General features: G+C 33.4%; 2 protein-coding genes across 6 annotated transcripts in view; one reads left to right on the top strand and one right to left on the bottom strand.

The window, feature by feature from the left end:
- The window catches only part of LOC130674864 (potassium voltage-gated channel subfamily H member 8), a 535,814-nt gene that overhangs the window by 472,923 nt on the left and 40,921 nt on the right, over positions 1 to 21,970 (bottom strand). For 4 of the 5 annotated variants that reach the window (XM_057480297.1, XM_057480299.1, XM_057480294.1 and 1 more), the window contains exon 2: positions 3,074 to 3,163. The exons of the other annotated variant lie outside the window; for it this stretch is intronic. In XM_057480297.1, coding sequence (XP_057336280.1) covers positions 3,074 to 3,149 — 76 coding nt within the window. In that variant the 5' untranslated portion in view covers positions 3,150 to 3,163. The remainder of the gene's footprint in view (positions 1 to 3,073; positions 3,164 to 21,970) is intronic. 5 annotated transcript variants of the gene reach the window in all.
- LOC130675041 (uncharacterized) lies at positions 12,456 to 15,659 on the top strand. Its single transcript, XM_057480496.1, has 7 exons — positions 12,456 to 12,642; positions 12,754 to 12,996; positions 13,607 to 14,182; positions 14,250 to 14,533; positions 14,814 to 15,015; positions 15,067 to 15,365; positions 15,645 to 15,659. Exons 1-7 carry the CDS (start codon positions 12,456 to 12,458, stop codon positions 15,657 to 15,659), a joined length of 1,806 nt encoding a protein of 601 aa, XP_057336479.1.

Raw genomic sequence — 21,970 nt, 5'->3', positions numbered from 1 at the left:
CAGAATTTATCAAAGCAATTAGTTCTAATTTAAAATTTTTGTGAACTTAATGATTTTCTGTTTCGAGCAGTTAATTAGTTTTTCAAAACAATTATATTTATATTATAAATTAAGTACAATGAATTTTTAATTCTTACCGAAATGCTCATTCATTGGAGCATTAGGTCTCAACTAATTTAATTAAAATTATTAATAACTGTTCAATTATATGTACAATTGCTTTGATAACTTTTGATTATTTTATGAATAACATTAATAAATACTGAAATAGTTGAGAAAGCTTAAACATAATTATTTTCAAAATGGATAAACAAAGAGAACCTATGACAGAGGAGGAACTCCTTGAACTGTCAGAAAAACTTAATGAACAGTGTAAAAAGCACGATGATCGGGAGGCAGTTCTGGAGGCACGGGAACGGCTTCTGATCGATCGATTAAGTGATCTTGCCGGCCGAGACCAGAAAAATAGTGAAGCAGACGCTAAATTGCGAAAATTAGAAACAGAATTACGAAAATTAAAAATTTCGTTGGCGGAACGGGAACTCGAATTAAAATCGCGCGAGTTGAAAAGCAAAGATGAGCCTAACGATCTCGAGGACGAGATTAAACGTCGGCTTCACGAGTTAAAAGAGCGCGAAGCGGAATCTAGCTGACTCATAGAGCAAGCTAGAAAAATACAGGTCGAGCGCTTAAATAAACGCGAAGCAGCGCTGAATGAGCGGGAACACGGGTTGACGAATCTCCGAGAAAATCTTAATAAACGGGAGTTCGATTTAATCGAAAGAGAAAACGCGGTCGCGGCTAGAGAAAAATATTTGCGAATTGACTCAAAATTACTGCCAAGTTCGGGATCGGAGGTCAAGGACATGAAAAGGTCCGCCGCGACTAAGGTACACTGCGTGATCGAAGAACTCAGAGAGGATATGTCTCTGTTAAGAAATAGCGGGTCGAACCATCATGTTAATAACCCGAGTATTACAATCAAAGACGCGTTGTCATATGTACCTACTTTTGACGGTAAAAGCACCTCGGTCTCCGACTTCATAAGATCATGCAATCGCGCTTGCTCTATGCTCGCGCCGAGCGCCGAATTTATATTTTTGACACTCGTGCGTCAAAAATTTAAAGGCGACGCTCGAACTACTGTCGAAAATATGGAGTACACTAACATGAAGGAGTTCGAAAATCTCCTTCGTACCGTCTTCGATCGTCACCGTTCCGCAAACCAATTCAAAGCAGAACTGGAGAACATCGTAATGCTTCCCAGAGAAAATATGGTTTCTTACGTAAATCGCGCCCGGTCAATTTATCGTAACATTTTACACGCAGAATCAACCGAAAGGGGTACTTATTGAAGCCGAAAAATGAAAAATTGAGAAAGACGCGATTTCGGCTTTCCTCAATGGTATTCCGCTTTTACTCCAAGTACAATGTTTGCTCAAACCACATGAAACATTGGAACAAACATGCGCGTCGTCGATCGTCGCGTATAAAAATCAGGAAGACAACGCAAAACGCTTCCAAATACCAGAAGTGGCCACGGTGGCCCACATTCAGGGTTATAATCCCGAAAAACCGAAGTCGAGACAGAGTCGCCCGGCAAACGGTTATAATAAATATCCGGACCTTAAAAAGGAACGTTTTATAAATCCCAGATCGTCTGGGATAAATAATTTTACATTTGATAAACCGGTACGAAAATTTCTTTCGTTACCGGAAAATTAGAGACTCCCGTAGGAAATTTTGACGGGGGCTGACGGGAGTTCTTACATCAAACGAGTAATCCCGTCAATTTTAAAAGAATAATTAAGACTGCGCGCAGAAGGACAGTCTTAAATGTAAACAATGTTGAGCATGGAAGCGAACCATTTAAATTCAATTTCAATAAAATATCGGAACCAATGATAAAAATTTGTTGAATTAGTACCATTGGAGTACAGAACATTAAAGATAGTACACTGGAAATAGAGCAGCACGTGTCATTTAAGGAGCTACCTAGACCTAGTATCTCAAGAGCTCATTGTAATCGGTTTACTCAAAATGAATTGAGTACCGAATTGTTCAATGATTGTATCGACGAGCATGTAGTTCTCGCGACAACGGAAAACCATACGTCGCCGATCCAATTCAATGAGAAAGTTGAGATCTCGGCTATTCGTTAATTAAATTCTTGATTATTTTAAGTCATTGATTATGTACTATGTTTATTACAAATTCGTTAAGTAAGTGGTGTAAGTTCTGAATTTCACCATCCTCCGAAGTTCAAATCCACGGCTGTTCCCGTTCACGTTTGTTATCCGTCGAGGGTAATTTCTGTGTTGTTTCAGTTCACGTTTTTCGTCAAGGTCTTCTACAGGTTCTCTGTTTCGGTAAAAAATTAAATCTATCACCAAATATACCGCAAGTAGGATTTTTCCTGAATAAAATGCACCTGGTCTCCTCCCGAGTTCATTTAATTCCAAACGTGAATAAAAAAATTCGTTTTCAATTATTTAAAGTAAAATAAAATTGGGAAAGTTTTTATACTTTTAAATGTGGAAAGTTTAGTTGAATAAAATCTACATTAGTTTGTTAAATCCTATTACAAAATTTTCATTTATAGTATAAACCGCTAGGTTCATGTTCCTTGTCTTTCTTAAATGAAAATTTACAGCGGATTCTCTGGCGTACAAGGAAAGCCTACTAGCATATGAGGTAACTCTAACTAGTTTAATAGACCTTAAGTAACCTAGACTAGGACAAGAGAAAGCTGGCCCATCGATTATATTGGCACCCAACACTTTTCACCTCATATCCTGGAGTAGTACTCTGGTGGTTAGAATATCGGTTATGATATACACACACATACAAAAACTCGGACGTTATTCTGAAAATAGTCAGAATAGCTTCCTAGGATCAAAAAACGTCGACAACTGATAAAAACCAGACTTTTGAAAATCGAGGCAAGAACAATAACTTTCCGAAATTTTCATAAATCTTCGATGTACTTAGCGGAATATAAAAAAGAAAATAAACATTCTGACGCAATTAATAAATCATAACTAAATTAAGATACTTGATATAATCAACTTACGAGTTCCATCGAAACGTGTTGCAATGGTATCAAGGAATGTATTTTGAGGGGCAAGAAACCCTTTTCTAGCAGGCATCAGAAAACCAAGTCCTGAAAATTTATAATATATATTCAAGCATCTTTTATTCATAATGTCAATAGAATATACCTGGGTAAAACAAATTAAATGTAATTCTATATAATTACTTTTATTAACATTTTACATAGTTTTTAGAGATTAAAAAATATTGAAAGCTCTGCCTTTTAGAATCCATGTATTCAATAGCATATTTTCAAATTAAGGCTCTCAAATTTAAGACACTTTCTATACTTAAACATATAAATACATTAGCTAGTAACTCTTTAGCATTTAGAATACATCTATTTGAAAGCTGATTTCTGTAAAACGGCATGATCATATCTGATTGTTTGTAATTATGTACGATTACATATAATTTACATACGGTGTAAATACGGTTATATATAAAAAAATCTGGGTGTCAGTTGGCACTGTGGGCCAGCCCCAAAACTTCCCGCTGTTTTCGAGCTCAACGAGCTTAACGAGCTCGAAAACATTATTGTGAATACATTTTTTGTGAATACATTTTCGAGCTTTTCGAGCTCGCAAATACTTTTGTGTGCCATTGTTTTGTAAAAAAACCATTTTTTAGAATTTCTTTTTCCCACAATATCTCGCAAACGAATTGACCGACTTTGATGGTTGAGGTGGCATTCGACGCGGCTTATAAAGTTTCAGAGCTGATTAGATTTAAGAATCAATCCATCGAGCAAAATAAAAGTTATCCAAATAAAACATTTTTGAAAAAATTTTATTTATAAAATATCTCCGAACGCACCCTACCGATTAATCTCAAATTTTTACAGCTTCAAGATATTAACAAGCCGCATCGAATGACATCTCAAAGATCAAAATCGGTTCATCCGTTCAAGAGTTATTAATATTTATTTACATACATACATACATTCGTACGTACACACATACATACACTCGGACATCATCGTGAAATTAGTCAGGATAGCTTCCGAGAACCTCAAAACGTCAAAATCTGATAGAAATTCGGTTTTTGAAAATCGGACCGAAACCAATAACTTCCCGAATTTTTGAAAATTTTCAATTTTCTTAGCGGGAAGTTAAAAAAAGCCGTTCGGCAGCTGAAATAGAAGTAGATTTCTCATTATTTGATTATCATCACCTTTCAAATAAAAATTAATAACGACATAAAATTTTTTATGACATTTTTAATAATTCTCAAAATAATAAATAAAAAAAAATCAACAAATTTTAAGTTTAATGCCAAAAAATGAAGCTAACTTAATGAGCGTCAGAAAAATTTTTGATGAAAGTGCACTATATGTTTTGATTTGAAGTTATTTGAAGATACCTATGCATATATTAAAACTATTGGAACAATGATTTATCGGATTTTATTCGAAGAATTATGATAGATTATGGGTTTATTATTTGAAAATCCTACCATAAGGACAATAGCAATAGTTTGCTTTCAATAAAATCCACTAATGAAATAATTTAAAATTAAAATTTGATTGTGATATATCAAAGTGTCGTACTTGGAATTAGTACTACACTGTAAAAAAAATTCCTGACGTCAAACCAGATTCATTTAGCTCAAGTACTTCGAGCGTTTGGATACAGCCAAACGCGTAAAGCATTCGAGTCTACCGCCCTCTACCTTTGACAGTATTTTTTGCCCCAAGTGAGAGTTTCTTGAGGGAAGGTACCGAGTCGTTTGAACTACCTCTGTAGAATTTGATATAATTCAATAACTTTTTTCGTATAAAATAAATCTGTCTATCGGTTGACCCTGCGGGCCAGCCCCAAAACTGCCCGCTGTTTTCGAGCTCCTTGAGCCCAAAGAGCTAGAAAACATTGTTGTAGACACATTTCCGAGCTCTTCGAGCTCGAAAATACTTTTGTATACCATTGTTTTCGAAAAAACCGTTTTTTAGCATTTCTTTCTCCCACGATATCTCACGAACGAATTAACCGATTGTGATGGTTGAGGCGGCAGTTGACGTATTCCATCGAGTTCTAGAGCTGATAAGATTTTGGAATTGTTTAGTTCAGTTTTTCACGATATTTAAATATCGCGGCATCTTCGCATTAGGTCGGAGAGGGGCAACAGATGGCAGCACACGCTGCTCAACTGTGGTGGCTCTGAGCCGACAACTACGCCTCTGCAGCCAAGAGCGCCAAATAAGGCGACCGAAGCACCGCCTACCAGGTTAAAGACTGCCAACTTAAAAACAGACCGTCACGCCGCCAACGGAAAGACTGAAACTAGAATTTAAGAATTCTACCAACCGCCACAGCTGTGGTCACATATATCTATAACTTACTTGTTAATTAGACGCTACACAAACGTGATATTACACATAAATAATTACTGTATTGTTAATTGCTAAGTTACTTAATAAATTATAATTCATATATATATATATATATTAGGGTGCTTCGTTTCCGGCGAAAGTATTTTTTTTGTTGCTCATCAAGCAAAATATTATTTTTTATGTTGAAACAAAAATTCCTGCACAGTTTGAGCTCTTAATTCCAATCCTAAGTACTTTCCATTTGATTTCAAAGATTTCCCATTTAAAATACACGTAAATTAAATTACTTTTTTTTTAACTATCTAATACTCAGCTGCGTTTTATGATATCGACAAGGTTTTGGTCGCAAATTGTAGGGTATTTGGTGTTCTTCAAAAGTGCCCATAGTTACTTAGCTGTAATTCCAGCTGTTTCACTCGTGTCCGTTGCGGAAGTCATTTTTCCTATCAAATGGACCTTTTTTGGCTTGTAGAACGTAAACTAATGAAAGTACATTAAAAAAGTTAATGGGAATTTTATAGGAAATTTTATTCCCTTCAAAAAAGATCCTCTGAGTCGAGTCGCTAAAGTCTATAGTTTCCGAGTTATAGTAATTTTAATAATTTGAAAAATAAATAATCAACAAAAAATTACGATTAAACCATTTTAAATCGTACTTAATGTTTTTTAATTGTGATATTTTCTCGTCTACTTCATCCTAGAATACCTCTCTTAAAATTCAAATCTTATATCGACTTGAAAAAAAAATGAAATAAAATAAAATATATATATAAATAAGATAAATTTTTAAAATCAATAGGTTTCATTCTATTCAACAAGTAAGGAATCAAGTAGCATTTATAAATAATTAATAAAACTTTTTATTTTCTAGTAAGAAATATAAAAACAAGAATTTTACTGTGGTTAATGATACAATGTGTTAAACTATTAAATAATTTTTTTTTGTACATGTAGGAAATTCATGCCGACATTGTTGAACTGTTAACAACAAAAACTGTCGTTGGTCTTCATCATATGTTCCGAATTCGTTGTATTTCTCAATGAGTGCAACACTTCGCTCGGCGGTATCGTTGACAACATTCAAGTGTTTAAAGGTTTCGAAGCATTTTATATATTCTGTATTAGTTTCCCAATAATCGGGATCGATCTCCAAGAATTGAAGTGATAAATTAAATTGTTCAAAAATTTTAATAGAGTTTGGGCCTACAAAATCATTGATAGTTTTCTGTGACATTGAATCGAATTGTTTTTTTTGCATAATTATTCGACGATCATTTTTATTATTGCTTCTGATACTATTATTATTATTATTATTATTATTATTATTATTATTATTATTATTATTATCCAATATAATTTTTTGAATAGAATAGACCATTTTTAATTTTTCGTCTCGTGTGATCGTTGAATCGAATAGAGCTAAACATACAAGTTTTTCATCTAGATACCAAAGATGTCTCGACAATTTTACTAAAGCTGCCTCAGCAATTTTAGGATGAAATTTTGCATATTCTAATAAATTTTTAAACAATTTCAAATCGTGATAGGGTGCTTTGATTGCATCCGGTGCTAGAAACCATGTTTCAACATAAAATAAAACAATGAACGAGCATATTTCTCGTAAAGCACGTAATACTGTAGTATTGACAATGAATTGTTTCTTAAACATATAAATCTTCAGACAGTATAAAGCCTTCGAGAGCCACCTAGCATGGTGCATAGCACCAGGAGCTCTAAACTTTTTTCCATCTTTCGGCTGACCACCCAAAAAAATACAGCTTAACGTCAAAAGTTCGTAATAATCATCTCTTGATGGACGGTTCTAAAGAAATTAATAAATAAAACAATCATATTGAAAAATAGATAGAAGATAATAAATAAAATTAGTTATATTAGAACCAAAATATTTTATGAAAAAATACTTAAAATAAACAATTTTGTTTATCTCTATAGTATGTGAAAATTTATAAGATAATGTATGTAGTGATTTGTTCAATACTTATTATACACTATATATTACAGTAAAAAAAATAATTAAATTCTGTACAAGTCGTAACTTGATTGAAACTTGGGTTGAACATTCAAAATTTGATATGATTCCCAAATGTGAGCAATTTTACAAATTATCAATTATGAATAACAAATAATTATGCAAAGAATCTAATTTTATGAATTAATTGATAGGTTTTTTTATCTAGTTTTAGAATAATAAAATGACTATATGATAACGAATTCGTTTAAAAATACAAAACAATTAATTCTGCAAGAAAAATAAAAAATATATATATTAAAATAAAAAAAAAAAATCTGTCTATCGGTTGACCCTGTGGCCCAGTCCCAAAACTTCCTAGGACCTCAAATTGCGACATCTGATGAAATTTCGATTTTCGCAAATCGAGGTGAAAACAATAACTTCCTAATTTTTCGAAAATCGTCGATTTTCTTAGCGGGAAGTTAAAAAACTAATAACGAATTTCATTTGAAGGGGTATAATATGTATTGTATAATATATTTTTATTTTACGGTTAATAATAAAATTTTCCAATTTTTATTGTTACCTGGAGTTGATTTTGGATAAAAGTTAATAGATAATTTTTTTTCTCATTCAAGATATTTTTTATCGCATCGTCTTCTATACCAATATCATATTTTGATTGATCGATATTTTCCCAACTATTTTTAAATCTCGAAAAAATTGGTACGTTAGGGCTATTGGTAGCTGGCCAAGCTACTTCCACCACATTTTTTAAAATAATTTCAAAAATATGATGTCTACAAGCTAAATATAACAAATTTCTGTTCAACTTTTTCTCTAATAATGCACACGCTCCATTTTGTAAGCCTTAAATGCAGATGTAAAATAATAAAAATTACGATTTGTTTCTTATTGTTCAAAAGTTTAATTAATAATTTTTGACGTTTCAATTTAAATAAGCTTACCGGTATTCACATTGGTAGTGTCGAAACACATAGCTTTAACACGGCTTGTAACATTCCATTCATTTAAAATTTCAAATATTACTTCTGCTTGATTAGCTCCAGTTGCTTCGTCGAGTGCTGGGACACCAAGTAATTGTTCTGTATTTATTCCAGAAACAACTATAGGTAATCGTTCCACTTTCTGTGGCTTATTTGGTAATGCGGGAAGTAACTTCCCATCCCAGTGAACAACTAGATTTTCAGCAACCTGGACATTATTTTTTATATTTTCAACAATAGTTTTTCTAAATTTAATTCGGGCAGAACGAATTGTTGAATAACTTAAATTATAGTCATTAAGATCTAATCCAATACTGATCATTACGGCACAAATAATATGCATTGCATTCCGGTCCGTCGTTTGTGTACGATCTAATGCCGCTACTAAAATTTCAGTCATAACATCAGTCTTACGTTTTGCTTTTGCTTTTGGTAGTTCATCCTCATAATCGGAAAGTTCTCTTTTTTGACTTAAATTTGATGCTTTACTGCTTACATCATCTGATACAGAACATTGTGACAATTTCTGATTTAACACTACAAAAAATAGTAAAGAAAAAAAAAAAGAAAAATAAACAATCGTGTAAATAAATAATTTAGATGCAATCCTTAAAAAAAAGATGACTTTGACATGTTTTAATAAATTACTTTAGTAAATATTAGACAAAAAAGTCTATGTTAAAAAACATATACATTTGTTAGTTAAAAAATATAGGGCAATCTATGATGCACAAAAATAAACTGGACAACAATGACTGTTATTGGATATAAAATCATTCCATAAAAATTTCAATCAAATGCGTCAATCGATGAAAAAGTTTTTAAAATCATGTTCATGTTGAACAAATTAGAAATCAACTAATGAAATAATATTGATCAAACATAAAAAAAATAATACTAATTTTTTGGCCAGAATAGTTGACAGTTAAATAAAAACTTGAAATGCAATTTAGATGATAAAACTTAATTTACAAGTAAACACTACAAAAAAAAAGTGAATGCTCACTGAAATCAGAATATTCTTCGTCGTTTTCTTGTTTTTCTTGATGATTCCGTTCAACGATTTTTTTTAGTAATGGCGAACATCTACCATCATTTTCCCGACATTCGGTTAAAAATAGTTTAAGATCATTTGGTAAGTCCTTAACTTTATGATTATCTGCTATATCAAATAGTTCTCCTAATTGTGTGATGAAATTTTCGATTTTTCGACGTTGAATTTCAGATTTGTTATTATTAGATTTTTGTTTTTTGATTTCTTTATATTGGTCATAGAATTTTTCTAATTTTCTTATACTATTTTGTTTTAATTCGGTAGGGAACCCAAATTTATTCCATATAATATTTAAATCACTGATAACGTCTGTTGCACTAGCTCTGATAGTCAGTCTTTTAACAAGATGTTTATACATAAATAAATTAATAACATCACGATGTAAAGGTAATTTACTTTCATTGAATTCTTCAATTTGAAAGCCGATTAAATAATTGTGTACTCTATTACCAATTTTTAGATTCATTATAACTACACCGAATATTAATGGATAAACGAAAAGTGTATTTTAAATAATGAAAATAAATTCCACGAAATACGTTAAACGCACAATTATTGAAAATTAAGAAGTGACGAACAAAGGAAAATTAACTCTATAAATATTATTAATTCTAAATCACACAATAGCGAGGTTATGAATTCACGAATTAAAAAATCCTATGAATAGCAACTGCAAAAAAATTACATTGACACAAACATTTCAACAAAAAAAAATTTCACAGCAAGATATATAATGATATATTAACATTAATTTAATTGATTTAAAATTATAATTCAAATTAAATGATGAATATTACGATTTGATTAACATTATACACATTAGTCAGAAATGGAAGCCACAATAAAATAACACATATTCTTATGGAACTCTCTTTGGTTCGTTAGCGCCATCTTAAGTCTCATTAATAGAAAATTAAGCTCGATTAATCAAACGTAAGAAGAAGTAAGCTTGGCGCTGCAGTAGTAGTAAACAGTCAAAGCTCACACAAGGTCAAGCATTGGTGCATTCAAACAGAGATAACTGAAGAGATAGAATACTTGATTACTGATAAAAACTATAAATTTTTCTCAACTAATAAAATTTTTTTAAAAATTGGACAATTAAGAAACATTTTTCTTGTAAAAAGATAGAAAAAAACTTTTTTTTTTGTTTAATGTTTCTAGGTTTTTTAAAATTATTTTATATTACCCTCGGTGATTATGTATTTTATATATATATTTTTTTTTCAAGTCGATATAAGATTTGAATTTTAAGAGAGGTATTCTAGGATGAAGTAGACGAGAAAATATCACAATTAAAAAACATTAAGTACGATTTAAAATGGTTTAATCGTAATTTTTTGTTGATTATTTATTTTTCAAATTATTAAAATTACTATAACTCGGAAACTATAGACTTTAGCGACTCGACTCAGAGGATCTTTTTTGAAGGGAATAAAATTTCCTATAAAATTCCCATTAACTTTTTTAATGTACTTTCATTAGTTTACGTTCTACAAGCCAAAAAAGGTCCATTTGATAGGAAAAATGACTTCCGCAACGGACACGAGTGAAACAGCTGGAATTACAGCTAAGTAACTATGGGCACTTTTGAAGAACACCAAATACCCTACAATTTGCGACCAAAACCTTGTCGATATCATAAAACGCAGCTGAGTATTAGATAGTTAAAAAAAAAGTAATTTAATTTACGTGTATTTTAAATGGGAAATCTTTGAAATCAAATGGAAAGTACTTAGGATTGGAATTAAGAGCTCAAACTGTGCAGGAATTTTTGTTTCAACATAAAAAATAATATTTTGCTTGATGAGCAACAAAAAAAATACTTTCGCCGGAAACGAAGCACCCTAATATATATATATATATTAGGGTGCTCCGTTTGAAACGAACATTTTTTTTTTTTCACTCCCCATCGAAAATCTTATTCTATATGTTAAAATAAAAATTCAGACCAATTTTGAGCTCTTAATATTAATATTAACCACTGGAACAACGTCGTCGAAGTTTTCCCATGCTAAAAGCACGTAAATTTAGTTTTTTTCCTTTTCATTGAATAAAACTCAGCCCCACATTTACGTATCGTATCGGTCCAAAGTTTTTCTTAAAGAGAATTGTATGCTCTTTAAAAAAGCCAGTAACTGCTTAGCTCTGACTTCAACTCTAGCTCTCCTGCGAGTCATTAATGTCAAATTTTGTATCAAATTTGTAGTTTTTTGCTGTTAATTCATGAACGGTCGAGTTTAGAAAAAAAAAGTACATGACCTTTTTTGTAGGAAATTTAGTTTTCTATAAAAAAGGTTCAATGACTTATATCTGTAAAACTATTATTTTAGAAAATATATGAACTTAAAGTTATTAAAATTTTTAATTTTAGCAAAATTTCGAAATTAATTGTTCTATAATTAAATAATATTCATATTTTTAGTAGTTTGTCAGCGTATTTTATCCATTACTTACCAAAAAAATAAAAATTTGTAAGACATTCAAAATGAAATATTTACAATCTATTTTTGAAATGGATTCAAAATCAAATGGGTTTTTAAATTAATTTGGATAAATATTTCAGGATATTTTTTATATTTACATACATACATTTTTGGCAGTCTATTAATTATACATGATTTAATATGCTTTTTATGTCAGTCTTTCAACTATTAAGCAGCGCTTATTAGTTTTTAAACTATCGCTACAGCAGCGTTTAGTTCATCAGCTAATTATGTTTTTAGAAAAAGGTTGCTTTCGTGTGACCTTGACTTAATTGGTTTAATTGCCACAGCAGCGCTTTAGACATTTTTAGTTATTAAGTAGCGCTATATTTTTGGAAAAGACTAGCTTTCATGTGACCTTCACATAGCTTTCTTGAATTATCCCTACAGCAGCTTTTAACCTGATCATTAGTGAGTTAATCACAAATAATCTTCAGTTTTCATTGTGTATCACTACACGGTCCACACCGGTATTTAGTTTTTTGTCTTAAAAACAATTAGTACATATACAAATATGAGTCGACAAATTGGTTTTAAAGTATATAATTATTTGCTCGGTTATGAATTAAGTAATTTAAGTGATTATAAATTACCTTCGTATCGTGATGCGATAAATTTATTCATGTATAAGCACCGTTATCTTCAACTCACTATTCGACAGAGTTCAAAAGAAGTTATTGATGATATTAATCATATTTGGAGTAAGTTTTTAATTCCGACTTGTCGTCCTCAGCATAGTATAAGAAAATTAGAAAATTTTTATGAAGAATACAAGAAAATAAAAAAATTAAGATCAAGAGAATACAAATCAGTAACGCAAAATCAAAATGTTGAAAACTTTGTTACAAATTTGGATAAATTATTCGATATTGCTGACAATAATAAGATAGAAAATCTATCAGATGACTGTCACGAATTTCTGACAAAAAATCGTGAGAAAGGAAGCTACAGATGTTCATATTTAGATGACCAATCGCAAAATGAACTTTTGATTGCTAATAATGACATAATTGAAGAGAAAAATAATGAAAATGACTTTGATGACTATAAAAATGGTTCGTATTTCAATATCACAATTTTACTTCGTTCCTGTTAGATGTCAAATAATATTTATTGCAAAAAAAAAATTCAATTTTTTATTAATAATTAAAAAAAAAACATCATTAAAAAAATAATTTTATTCAATCACTAACGATCATAAATAACATGGAATATAATTTTAATTTTAGCTCTGATGTTCATTTACATCATGAATTGAATTTTAAATTAAGAAATTCATAATTAAAAAATTAAAAAATATTCGAATAGTTAAAATTGAAAATTAAATAAAAAAAGTCAGTTTTTACTTCAAATTCCTATGATTAAAAATTAATTTTTAATTTACACACAAATTATAAAAATCTTATGTGCCTCTAACATCACGATTTTTAAGTTTACGATAATTTTGTAGTCATTTGTTTAAAAAAAATAATCTTTTGAAGTGCTGTTTGCTGGCGCATTACGTGGTATTTTTGAGCATGTGTTACCAAAAAATAATTTTAAAATCAGGTTTTTTAAATTCAAAATTTTCAAGTTAAATTTTAATTGAAACGTAATTAGCTAATTGTTGTGAGTAGTTGGTTATTCGTAATTTTATTCCATTTATCCTACTCTTTTTCTTTATAGTCTTGAGTCAAAAGTTATCTCAGTCTTCTGTATCAAACAGCAGGTGTAGCCAATTGTCAAATCTTGGTGAACTGAAGCGCAGCCAATCAGACTTTGAAGATGAGCTACCTAAAGCTAAATTAAGAAAAATCGATGTTATGACTCCTGAATTAGTATCAGCATTAGATCGAACGAAAACTAGTGATAGGAATGCGATGTACATAATTTCTGCTGTCATTACTAGTCTTGGATTTGATATCGATAAGTACAACTTGAGCTACACTACAATCCGAAATGCTCGTATTTCGATGAGAGAAGAGATTGCTGAAACGTTGAAGGATGATATTCGTGATAATACGCAGGGTCTTGTTGTTCACTGGGATGGAAAATTGTTACCTACACTTATAAATACATTAAAAGTAGAAAGGCTGCCTATAATTGTTTCAGGACAAAATATTGAACAGCTTCTTGGAGTTCCGATAGTTGAAGAAGCAACTGGAATTAATCAGGCTGAAATAATCTACAAAGTTTTAAATGAGTGGAATATTTCGAGTCGTATCAAAGCGATGTGCTTCGATACGACCGCTGTAAATACTGGTAATTTATTATGTATTATTTTGTTATTTTTAGTTAATATAGTCTAATAATGTTTAATTATTTCAAGGTGTTAACGCAGGTGTTTGTACAGTATTAGAAAAAAAATTAGGAAAAAATTTACTCCGATTAGCATGTCGACATCATGTTTATGAAGTAGTTTTAAAAAATGTCGCGGAGATTGCTTGGCCAGTAACAAATGGCCCCAATGTACCAATTTTCAATAGGTTTCGAAATAATTGGAGTATGATTGATACCACCAATTATGAAATTGGTATTGAAGATGAGGCAATAAAAAATATTTTATTCGAAAAAAAAGATGAGATACTTATTTTTATAGAAGATCAGTTTGAGGTAAAAATAATTATTCAAAATATTAAAATCTATAAGCATGAGATTATTATTTTCAAGTATTCTTTTTTTTTGTTGCAAAAAATTGATTAATTTTCAACACATTTAAGTAAAAAACGGGAAGCTTTCATTATAGTTGTTAATTTATAATTGAATAATATTTCAATTTATAATTGAGTTTTAAACAATAGTTTCAACTTGTAATACATTAACTGACCTCTGGAATAAACCTACAGTTTTTAATTGACATACAATAACGTATATTGAAATCTTTTTTCACTAGAATCGTCACCCAAGAGATGACTATCGAGAATTTTTGGAACTTAGTTACATATTTTTAGGTGGTATACCTAAAAGCGGTGTCAAATTTAAAGCTCCTGGAGCCATGCATCACGCCAGATGGCTTTCAAAAGCGCTGTATTGCTTGAAAATATTTATGTTTAAAAAACAATTTTTCGTGAAAACCTCAGAAATGAATGCGTTACGTAAAATTTGTGTTTTTATAGTACTATTTTATGTAAAAGCATGGTTTACAGCGCCAAATGCGATAAAAGCTCCCTATTGCGATTTGGAGTTATTAAAAAATTTAATTGAATTTAAAAAAATGTATCCCCAAGTGGCACAAGCAGCGTTAATAAAGCTATCAGGACATCTGTGGTACTTACATGAGAATTTAGCTGTGTTAGCTCTGTTTGACCCTGCAGTATCACGGGAAGAAAAATTAAAGATGGTAGATGCCATTAAAAATAAAAAATCTACATCTCGTGAGAGTAAACGATTCACTGTACATAAGAGTCAAATAGACTTGGTAGCGACAAAATGTATCAGTGATTTCGTTAGTGAAAACTCACTTACTATTTTTAAAGAATTTGAACTCTCGTGTAATTTTATTAATATTGACCCAGCTTTATGGGAGTCAGATTTTGATTATAAAAAATGTATTGAGACATTTAAATCCTTGAGGGTGGTGAATGATACGGCAGAGCGAGGTGTAGCACTTATTGAGGGTTTTAATAACTGCTTGACTCAAAATGAAGACCAGCGCCAATATTTATTACAGGTCGTTCAAAATCATCGACAATTATATTCGTCCTGTCTAAAAACAAATTTTCAGGAACAGCCTCTGTAGATATGTAAAATATTTGCGATATAATATACAAATCACTTTCATTGTAAATAATAATACCAATTTCGACATAATTAATAATTTATTGTCCCTTACTCATTATTTTCATTTAAATAAATAGTTACGTTTGATTAATCTTTGAATGTCTTACAAATTTTTATTTTTTTGGTAAGTAATGGATAAAATACGCTGACAAACTACTAAAAATATGAATATTATTTAATTATAGAACAATTAATTTCGAAATTTTGCTAAAATTAAAAATTTTAATAACTTTAAGTTCATATATTTTCTAAAATAATAGTTTTACAGATATAAGTCATTGAACCTTTTTTATAGAAAACTAAATTTCCTACAAAAAAGGTCATGTACTTTTTTTTTCTAAACTCGACCGTTCATGAATTAACAGCAAAAAACTACAAATTTGATACAAAATTTGACATTAATGACTCGCAGGAGAGCTAGAGTTGAAGTCAGAGCTAAGCAGTTACTGGCTTTTTTAAAGAGCATACAATTCTCTTTAAGAAAAACTTTGGACCGATACGATACGTAAATGTGGGGCTGAGTTTTATTCAATGAAAAGGAAAAAAACTAAATTTACGTGCTTTTAGCATGGGAAAACTTCGACGACGTTGTTCCAGTGGTTAATATTAATATTAAGAGCTCAAAATTGGTCTGAATTTTTATTTTAACATATAGAATAAGATTTTCGATGGGGAGTGAAAAAAAAAAAATGTTCGTTTCAAACGGAGCACCCTAATATATATATATATATATATATATATATATCGTTTGATTCATTATTTTAGTGGCATAAGAAACCACAATTGGTGACCCCGACGTGATCAAACGATATAAAGTGACTTATTTGTGATCAACAAAAAAAACCGACGCCGTCAGCCATTTTCTCTGACGCGCAACAACGAAAATCAATAACTCAAAAATCAAAAACTTTTCATGCTAAGAACGCCGACAAAGGATTTAAACAAAAAGAACGGGATGACCAACGGGGTTAATACGTCCACACACAACACGAGTCTTTTGGACTTTGATGACAACTTCGACATCGGAATTGAAAATAATCCAACAGGTGAAGATCCAACTACTCACAAAGGCAATCCAACAGGTGCAAATGTACCACCTGCTGGCATCAACAATCCGCCCAACGCTTCAGGATTCAACAACAACACAGCTCGACCTCAAATGCATATCAACGCGCCACAGGGACATGTGTCTGAAATTAATCTCAACCTTCCGCAGTTTTCTCCAGACTCACCTGAACTATGGTTTGCAATCGCTGAAGCTGATTTCACAGCAAATCGTATCTCCAGCGACAGTCAAAAATACAGCCAAGCTTTAAAGGCACTTCCAATCAGCATTTCAAAGCAGCTATGGGATATCATCAGCGCACCACCAACGACAGATAAGTACAAATCTCTCAAAACTGCTATTCTTAGTCACTTTTCTGAATCTAATCACACTAAATTACAAAAGCTCCTCAAAGAAATTATGCTCGGTGAAAAAAGACCATCACAACTTCTTCGTGAGATGCGCAACTTGGCAAAAAATAACCTCACGGACGAAGCACTCTATCAATTATGGAAAGAACGTCTTCCTGCTTGGTTACGTCCATACATTGTCATATCAGAGAACCTCAACGACCTCAATGCCCTGGCGGAAGTTGCAGATCGTCTCATAAGCTCATCTGGAAACTCAGTCATGGCCGTGCAGTCACGTGACACGTCTTGGACAGCACAAAATGCATCAGGTCTAGCACAATTCGAACGCAAGCTCACTGAGATCCAAGCAGCGTTAAAATGCTGCCTGTCAGATGTCAATAACCTAAAAAATAATCAAGAACTAATGCAAAAACAAATGCACGAGATGCAACAACAACAACTTCAGAGTCAAGCTTACAATAATGCACTCCTGGCACAGCAAGCGAATTAAAGTGACGCATACGCACGTCCTCACAGACCACGAAACAGGTCTCTCACACCTTACCGTAACGGATACTGCTACTACCACAACAAATGGGGAAATGACGCTCGTCATTGCACCCAGCCATGCAAGTTCACCTCACTTCAAACTCACAACCAGGGAAACTGAACCCGCTGTCACTTATTGGGGCAGTTGGTGACAGCAGTAAACTTCCGCCCAAGGAACTGCGCCTACACATGCACGACTTCACAACCAACCAAAAATTTTTAATTGACTCTGGCTCAGTGGTATCTATCATTCCAACTAGTCATGTTAACCACAAGTTGGAAAAAGACCCACTTACACTCTACGCAGCAAACGCATCAGTCATCAGTACCTTCGGATCCAAGACCATCAATGTCGACCTTAATCTACGCAGGAGTTTTCCGTGGACATTTATTATTGCAGATGTACAAACTGCAATAATTGGTGCCGACTTCCTGACGCATTTCAACTTACTCATAGACTTAAAAAATCAACGACTCATCGATCCTCTCACATCATTGTCAGCAAAAGAAGAAACTTTGGGCACACACTTCTACAATATTTCCACTGTTGATTTAACGTTACCTCCAGCTTACGCGAAATTACTCAAGCAATTCATCGAAATAACGAAGCCGATTTCAAAACCGAATCTGGACAATCTACAATACGCACATCGCATCATCACGAACGGTCCTCCAAGCTCAGCCCGCGCCCGCAAACTTGCAGGAGAAAAAGCAACCGCAGCAAAAAGTCAAATCTCAGAAATGCTGGAAAAAGGAATCATCAGACCTTCAAGCAGCCCTTACGCCAGCCCAATACATATGACACAAAAGAAAAATAAAGACTGGAGACTTTGCGGAGATTATAGGTCTCTCAACTCAAACACGGTACCAGATATGTATGCTCCACCACTGATTCAAGACCTCTTTCTACGCTTATCTGGAAACCACGTGTTTTCCAAAATCGACTTGGACAGAGCCTATCACCAGGTACCCATGCACCCAGATGACATACAGAAAACAGCCATTATAACTCCTTGGGAACTCTACGAGTACGTTGTCATGCCGTTTGGACTCAAGAATGCGACGCAAACGTTCCAAAGATTTATGGACTCCATATTTCGAGACCTCGACTTCATCTTTGTGTACATTGATGACATCCTCATCATGTCAAAAGACAACGAAGAACATCAAAAACACCTACAGACAGTATTTGAACGCCTCAAGACTCACTCACTTAGTATTAACTCCAGCAAAAGCGAATTTGGCAAAGCAGAAGTCAACTTTTTGGGTTTCACCATCAATTCTCAAGGTTACACGCCTATCAGCGAACGTGTCGACGCGATACTTAAATATAAAAAACCCGAAACCATTGAAGAACTGAGACGCTTCCTGGGTATTATCAACTATTACAGAAGGTGTATACCCCAAGCGGCCCACACTCAGCTTCCTTTAAACAATTATCTCAAATTATCAATAAAAAAAGACAAGTCCAAAATTACTTGGACAGAAGAGGCTGAGAAAACTTTCACTGAATGCCAGAAGAAACTCGCTGACGTCACACTCCTGGCCTATCCATCAGCCACAGCGTCATTATGCTTCACTACTGATGCTTCATCAACGGCCATCGGAGCAAAACTCGAACAACTAGTAGACAATGTCAACAAACCGCTTGGATTTTTCCCTCGGAAGTTAAGCCCGACAGAGCAACGCTATAGCACGTATGATCGTGAGTTGCTGGCTATTTTCGCTTCCATTAAATTTTTTCATCATCTTCTAGACGGCCGAAACTTTGTCATTAAAACCGATCACAAACCAATAATCTATGCCTTCAAACAGAAACTGGACAAGGCCTCTGAAAGACAACTACGACAGCTCGATTTCATTTCCCAATTTTCTACAGAAATAATTCATGTGAAAGGCGAGGAAAACACCGTGGCGGATGCGCTCTCACGCATACACACAATCAGCATGCCAGCTGTTCTCGACCCAGAAGCCATACGCGATGCCCAAACAGAAGATGAAGAATTGCCAAACCTACTGCAGAATCCCAACTCGATCAACCTTCAAGAACTCGAGGTAGAACCTGAAATAAAAATCTACTGCGACATAAGCACGGGGATAGTAAAGCCATACATACCAGCTTCGCTACGTAAAACTGCCTTTGAAACCATCCACAACGTTGCACACCCTAGTGGTAGAACAACTTCGAAGATGCTTCGAGAAAAATTTACCTGGCCTAGGATCCGTAAAGACACCACACAGTGGGCACGATAATGTTTAGCCTGTCAAAGAGCGAAAATACATCGCCACACTAAACTTCAGCCAAATCATATCGACGTCACGGATTCAAGATTCAATCATCTTCACATGGATATCATCTTTCTGCCAAACGCCTCAGGATACCAATACTGCCTGACTATGATCGACCGCTTCTCCAGGTGGCCAGAAGCCATTCCTATACGCGACATGACAGCAGACAAGGTTGCAACAGCTCTATTCGACAACTGGATAACACGTTACGGATCTCCAATTACCATCAAGACAGACCAGGGGACTCAATTTGAATCATCCCTGTTTAAAGCTCTCATCAAGCTCGTTGGCTCTGAAAAAACTCGCACGACGCCATACCACCCACAATCCAATGGTTTAGTGGAACGCATGCACAGAGCACTAAAAGCATCCTTGATGTGCTCTCCTAAACCGTGGCTGGAAATCTTACCAACTGTCCTGCTAGGACTTAGAACATCCTACAAAGAAGACATACAGTCAACACCGGCAGAAATGTTATATGGCACCTGCTTAAGAATACCGGGAGAATTTTTTGTTTCCGCAGACCTACCTCCAGATCCTCAAATCTTCATAGAAAAACATCGGGAGTTCATGCAAGGCATTCGTCCTACACCAACAGCACATCACACGAAAACTAGAGTTTTCATTCTGAAAGATTTACACACCTGCTCACATGTCTGGCTCCGTCAGGATCACGTAAAAGCTCCACTAGAGCCACCATATCAAGGTCCGTATCGAGTAGTGCAACGAATTACTGACAGACTATATAAAGTAAACATCAATGGAGAGGACAAAAATATCTCCGTCGACAGGTTGAAACCTTGCTACATCAGCAAGACTGACAAGGATTTCACTGAAGACCCATCATCTACCTCAACGCCTCAGCAAGTACAAACTCATCACTGGGGTTCAACAATGGATCGTCCACAGCGTACGTACAAACGTACCGTGACTTTTAAACTTCCCGCTCAAAGTCACTCGGGGGGAGTGGTTGTGGCGGCTCTGAGCCGACAACTACGCCTCTGCAGCCAAGAGCGCCAAATAAGGCGACCGAAGCACCACCTACCAGGTCAAAGTCTGCCAACTTAAAAACAGACCGTCACGCCGCCAACGGAAAGACTGAAACTAGAATTTAAGAATTCTACCAACCGCCGTAGCTGTGGTCACATATATCTATAACTTACTTGTTAATTAGACGCTACACAAACGTGATATTACACATAAACAATTACTGTATTGTTAATTGCTAAGTTACTTAATAAATTATAATTAATATATATATATCGTTTGATTCATTATTTCAGTGGCATAAGAAACCACACAACACGTCTCAAATATTATTATTATTATCATTACTATTATTATTATTACTTTATGTATTATCTTATTTTATTGACTGTGTTTCTATTATTTGTTTAATTTCCTAGGTAAAAATTGCGTCTAACTCAGTAAAATTTACTGAATTTTATAAACTATTAAACGGATTTTATGGACGCTGGGATAAATAATTGCGTATTTATTTATATGATTATTATTATTATTATTTTGGTTGGTTGACGCATGCGCGTCAACGCAACAGTTGGCATCAGTAAATTTATTTATTATAAATAAATTCACTGGTTTTTATAAATAAACCAATGCGAGATTTATCGATAAATGATGTTAATAATTGGCTCTGAAATGTGCGAATGGTCATTTAATGTCGGGAATGGGCAAATTACACTAAAACAAGTCATGCATCATGTTGATGTTAGTGAGAAAAATTAACATGCGACAGGTATATTTCTCCATTGGTCTGAGTGAGAAAAATTATAAGATGGCGTCGGCCGAAGTGCCGGCGTGAGAAACACGTGCTGCCGTGGTCAGACGTGGATAAGCATTTGTAAGAGCAAGGTGTGTTGCTGTTGCCGTAAAATATTTGTTTGTTGGGACGCCATTTGGCAACTATTGAAATTTATAAAGTGTATTGGACACTTGGCAATCAGGGTTGATTAGAGTTGCTGCAATAACTATTGCCAAATTAATAATTGATACCAGTGGAACCTGTACGCATTTTAT

This window comes from Microplitis mediator, chromosome 9 (genome assembly GCF_029852145.1).
Source record: "Microplitis mediator isolate UGA2020A chromosome 9, iyMicMedi2.1, whole genome shotgun sequence".
Lineage (NCBI taxonomy): Eukaryota > Metazoa > Arthropoda > Insecta > Hymenoptera > Braconidae > Microplitis > Microplitis mediator.
Note: the sequence above shows the minus strand (reverse complement) of the source record. Positions and strands in the feature narration are given on the sequence as shown.

What these genes read in the sequence shown, in the direction of transcription:
- LOC130675041 (XM_057480496.1), top strand. Translation starts at nt 12,456, where the DNA reads ATGAGTCGACAAATTGGTTTTAAAGTATATAATTATTTGCTCGGTTAT. An exon ending in TTATAGAAGATCAGTTTGAG is followed by an intron (nt 14,534 to 14,813) that starts GTAAAAATAATT and finishes TTTTTTCACTAG; the next exon opens with AATCGTCACCCAAGAGATGA. An exon ending in CTCAGAAATGAATGCGTTAC is followed by an intron (nt 15,016 to 15,066) that starts GTAAAATTTGTG and finishes CATGGTTTACAG; the next exon opens with CGCCAAATGCGATAAAAGCT.